Here is a 4,514-nt window from a genome sequence, read left to right as displayed (position 1 = left end):
TTTGTTTCCAATCCATCGATCGACTCAGCCGAACCAGGTCCAGCCTTTCCTTCTTTATGTAGCTAAACCCATTCCCATTATATATATTATTTTCAAATTATAATTTTTAAAAAAACATATTTCCTCATAAAATATTTTTTTGTCATATTTTTTTATCATTTAATTTAAAACCGTGACACACTCGAACTAATGAACTTCGCTTCGCTTCATGAGTCGTGGTTCTTATTTGAAACTAGTGACTTTTAAAATTACCATTTATTAAGAGACTGTGTCACATGACAAGACTAATAACTTTTAAAATTATCATTTATTAGGAAACTGCGTATGACAAGTGTTTAAGTATTCGCAATTTTCTTTTTTTTTTTAAGAAAAAAGCACTTTAAAAATGTCATCGGCAAAGGCATTATTACTCTTCAGAAAATTGCAAACAATTATTATTATTATTATTATTATTTTTTATAGATTGCGTACAAAATTTTTATTCTAGGAATTAGTTCGACCAAATTAAGTCGCGAGGTATATATATATGTCGAAGACCTTTCAATCGTTGGGACCAAAAACCAAAAAACAAGGAAATTAAGTTAATATAAACAGCAACAAAATTCACAGATAAAACGCAGAAAACAAAACACCCAACATGTTGATATATCACATCTTGCCCTGGCGGTCCAAACGTATGACGCCCTCATCATCTATGCGACCCGGATCGTTGAAAGTCTGGCCGGACACCTGGTCAGCCTCTTTCAGCTTCGCAGCTATATATCCCGGCCGGGTCTCTTCCACATCCACCCCAACCTTCGCCGCACTACTCCCCCTGATTATTAATTATTAATTATTAATTAAGCCTCATCTTGATTAATTAATTAATTAATTTATATCTTAATCGATCTTAATACCTATCAGCATCATCCTTGTACTCCTCGCCACCTCGCACCTTCAACTCTTCCACCTTCCGCCGAGCTTCCTCCTCCGCTTCGCTCAACTTTTCCTGCATATTATTTTTCTCTAATGAAATTTAAACTAGTATATACAGTTCAAAACATATTTAATTGAATTGAAGAAAAAATACTCCAATATTTCTGATGAATTTATATATATACCTTGGTTGTCTCTTTGGTTTCTTCCGTCTTCTGCATGGCTTCCTCTTTCTTTCCAGACAAGAAACCCGTGGCTCTTCGAGCAGCATCAGCAGCCGACTCTTTCAGCCCCCCAAGCTAGTATCCTTCCCCTCTTTTGCTTTCTCAGCACTGTAATCCTTTGTCTCATTTGCCTTCTCCCCCGCACACTCCTTGTACTCCCCCGCCTTTCCCAATGCCGAGTCTTTCGTCTCCTTTGCCTTCTCCGCTGCATACTTCTTGTACTCTTCCGCCTTTTCCTTCGTCGTCTCCTTCGCCTCCCTCGCCTTCTCCGCCGCACTGTCTTTATTCTCCCCTGCTTTCTCGGCGGCATTCTCTGCGCTTTCCCTTGTCGTCTCCGCAGTTTCCTCGCTCTTCCCAACAACAGTTTCCTTCGCATGCTCGTACGTTTCATGAACTGCCTTCAGCACAGACCCAATAACACCGGGCCTCTCTTCTTGCTGCTGAGACTCCTCCCTCTCTCTGTTAATCTCTTCGAGATCCGACGCCGCAAGCTTCGCGGCGGCCTCGGCTCTCTTTTCCTTGAATTCCCTCGCAGACGCCATTGATGGCTTTTCACACGCTCAAAACTCTCTCAAAAATATATATATATATATATATATATATATAATCAGATTTTTCAAACGCTTTGTCTTGCTCCACCACTCTGTGAAGGTACTATACAGCTTATTGCATTTGCATTTATATAATTCCTCACAAAGTAATGAGTTAATTGCTGCAGAAATGACACGCGTTGCCTGAGATCGTCGGAGATAGCCCCGTGGCTTCGGCTTCTACCACTTGGACGCGTGGAGGCGTCTTACATTTGCTGAGGACTGACACGTTGTCTTGCATGCGCATGTTAGAGTAACTCTAGAAGGGTCCTTTGAGATGGTTATCTTCCACGTGTCCCATACACGTGGCGTAATGGGCTTAGCTACGATCCCCATTTTGACCCTCATGGATGTACTCTGACGTGAATTCCAGCATCTAGAGAATTTTAAGCTACGCCCACCAGCATCTAAAGTTTTCATCTTAGTGGTAAGAAAATGGGCCGGAGACGAGAAATATTCTTGCTTCATTGCTTGAAATTCTATATGAAAGAGAGATTACTATTATGCTTGTACTATATTAAATTATTATTTATTTAAAAGTTTTAATAATACTAAATGTTCGGATAGATTTTGACCGTATGTCTCTTTAATTTTCTCTCGGATACCTCACACCGCTCTTCTTGCACAAATTTAATTTTCTTATGTATTTCCACATGCAGCACCAATTACCAAATACGTTTAGTGACGCCTCCGTTCACGCCTTAACAAGCATTGCCGTTTGTATGAGTTTGGATTGTTTTCCACACACAGACAGCAAACGCTTACATGCCAAAGAAGCCTAAATAAATTTTATTGGACACAATCCAATCCAGTTGAAATTAAGGTGACACGTAGAAGGGTTGTACAAGAAAGGAATGACCTTGGATTTGAGGGAATAAGGTTCAATACACATCATTTGAGACAAGAAGGAAGATTATCAAGTCCACCATGCCCGTAATTTCACACTATTGCAAATGATGGTGGTGAATAAATTGGAAATTTACAATACAGATGAATAAGATTATTATTATTATTATTATTTAGCTTCAAGGTAAGAGTTGCCTACCCCTCTGTGGTTATGATAATTAGAAATTCTAAACAAATTAGTGTTATGGTCACAACAAATCGACATCATTATGGACCCTAACATTCATTCTTCTGAGCCACACAGAGTGAAGCACCATGTGAAACACATCAAATCGCTTGGGTGGATACTGAACCTCAAAGTGCCTCCTCACCTGCACTACCCTCCTCTGCATTCTTATATACTGCCTTGGAGAAATATCCATTAGTATCTTCTTCAAGTTTGGAATATCCTTCACCGGAACCTCAACGGAGAATGACTTCCAGTTCAACACATCACTGAATGGTGGAACATAGTGGTCGGAAATCAGCACCGGAACACACCCGGCATATATGGCCTCCACAACTCTTGGGCTTGCAACCTCGTACCCACTTGGGCAAATGCAGTACTTGCTCTTTCTCATCATGTCATAGTAGGATACGCCTTTTGGGAGGTATCTATGCACCCTTAAATCCTCATCTTTGTTCTCCCAGTGCTCAAGAAGCACGGGTCTAACGGGACCGTGGAGCCCTCCGGCAAAGAAAGCCAAGATCGGACGATGGGACGCAGACGGCCCGCCAAGAAATCCGTGTATCGAACCCGTTCGGAGATTGATCTCTGGAAACGACACATCCTTGGCGGGGTTGAATCCCTCAGATGTGTTAGCATTGCACAGAACTCTAATGGAGTTTTTGTATAGGTGAAGAGTGGAACGGGAAGCTTCTGGCCCCTGAAACAAAAGAATAAATTGCATATGAGAGAATGTTAAATTACCAGTTATCCAAAAAATTTAAGCTTATAAAAAGAGGTAAATTTAATTCCTTAATCAATAATCTCACGTCAAGGGATGATTTGATCAAGTTAAAGTTCAATCTCAGAACCTCTGGATCTTATATATATTAAATCACCCGTTTTCTTAAAAACTTGAATTGATAAAAAGAGATAAATTTAATTACTTAATCAATACTTTTAATATAAAACGAATAGGCAGAGCAATGTACTCACCCAATCGTGGCAAGAAAGCATGAAATGATCTGCTCCTAGGCTTCGATTCCAATAGGGGTACTTTTTTGAAATGATATTGACATAATCTATGACAGTCCTTTTAATCGGACCAAAATCATGGGAGTCACGAACGTAGACAAATCGGACCAGCATTGCCACACTGAAGGGAAGGAAGAAAACATGTGCTTTCTCAGGATCCCTGGTTCTGAACTGGTTGTTCATCTCAATCCCATATATGAAATTCCCTTCTGTAGAGTAAATGCTCTTGCAGGGACCATTATGAAACACTGGGGGCTCCCCTTCTCCATAGACAAAGATCTTGAACTGCTTTTCCATTTCCAAGTAGCTCCTGTTGCAGACAGACAAACAATTGCTACCCCATTAGTAAGCAGAACAAGACAAGATTGAGGAAAATTTTGATAAACCTCGATTGCCGTACCTGTGAAAGGCATTGGCATCCCTATACATCGGACCAATGGGGACAAAGTCAGGATCTTGAGTTCGGTTCCCCTGTTTTGCTTCTTTTATTGCAGCTCGAGCTCTTCTGAGACCAGCTTCAATTCTATCAAGGTTGGTGTGATCTCTTCTGGCTTTCAAGAGTGGGACATGATCAGATTCATTCATGGGAGGAACAATATTATTGCTGGATCCACTCATGGGAGTATAATCCATATCTTCCTTAGTACCATTCTGTTTAACTAATTCTTGGTTAAAAACTCACTAAAATATGGATTCAAT

General features: G+C 40.3%; 2 protein-coding genes across 2 annotated transcripts; both read right to left on the bottom strand.

The window, feature by feature from the left end:
• Positions 1 to 494: 494 nt before the first annotated feature.
• LOC132161817 (embryonic protein DC-8-like) lies at positions 495 to 1,744 on the bottom strand. Its single transcript, XM_059572013.1, is given in 4 exon segments — positions 495 to 814; positions 897 to 988; positions 1,101 to 1,216; positions 1,219 to 1,744. Coding segments are annotated over 4 exon segments (837 nt in total). The 5' UTR covers positions 1,682 to 1,744; the 3' UTR covers positions 495 to 648.
• Positions 1,745 to 2,714: 970 nt separating this feature from the next.
• Positions 2,715 to 4,489, bottom strand: LOC132192271 (probable glycosyltransferase At5g03795). The gene is made up of 3 exons (XM_059607548.1): positions 4,216 to 4,489; positions 3,777 to 4,125; positions 2,715 to 3,501 (listed from the first exon to the last, which is right to left on the bottom strand). Exons 1-3 carry the CDS (start codon positions 4,446 to 4,448, stop codon positions 2,824 to 2,826), a joined length of 1,260 nt encoding a protein of 419 aa, XP_059463531.1. The 5' UTR covers positions 4,449 to 4,489; the 3' UTR covers positions 2,715 to 2,823.
• Between the last annotated feature and the right edge of the window lie 25 nt (positions 4,490 to 4,514).

Source organism: Corylus avellana, chromosome ca9, assembly GCF_901000735.1.
Source record: "Corylus avellana chromosome ca9, CavTom2PMs-1.0".
Classification (NCBI taxonomy): Eukaryota; Viridiplantae; Streptophyta; class Magnoliopsida; order Fagales; family Betulaceae; genus Corylus; species Corylus avellana.
Note: the sequence above shows the minus strand (reverse complement) of the source record. Positions and strands in the feature narration are given on the sequence as shown.

Excerpts from the sequence above, each read along its gene's own strand:
- LOC132192271 (XM_059607548.1), bottom strand. The coding sequence starts at position 4,448 with ATGGATTATACTCCCATGAGTGGATCCAGCAATAATATTGTTCCTCCC. Across the intron at positions 4,126-4,215 it reads GATGCCAATGCCTTTCACAG|GAGCTACTTGGAAATGGAAA; the intron begins GTACGGCAATCG and ends TGTCTGCAACAG. Across the intron at positions 3,502-3,776 it reads TGCTTTCTTGCCACGATTGG|GGGCCAGAAGCTTCCCGTTC; the intron begins GTGAGTACATTG and ends CTTTTGTTTCAG.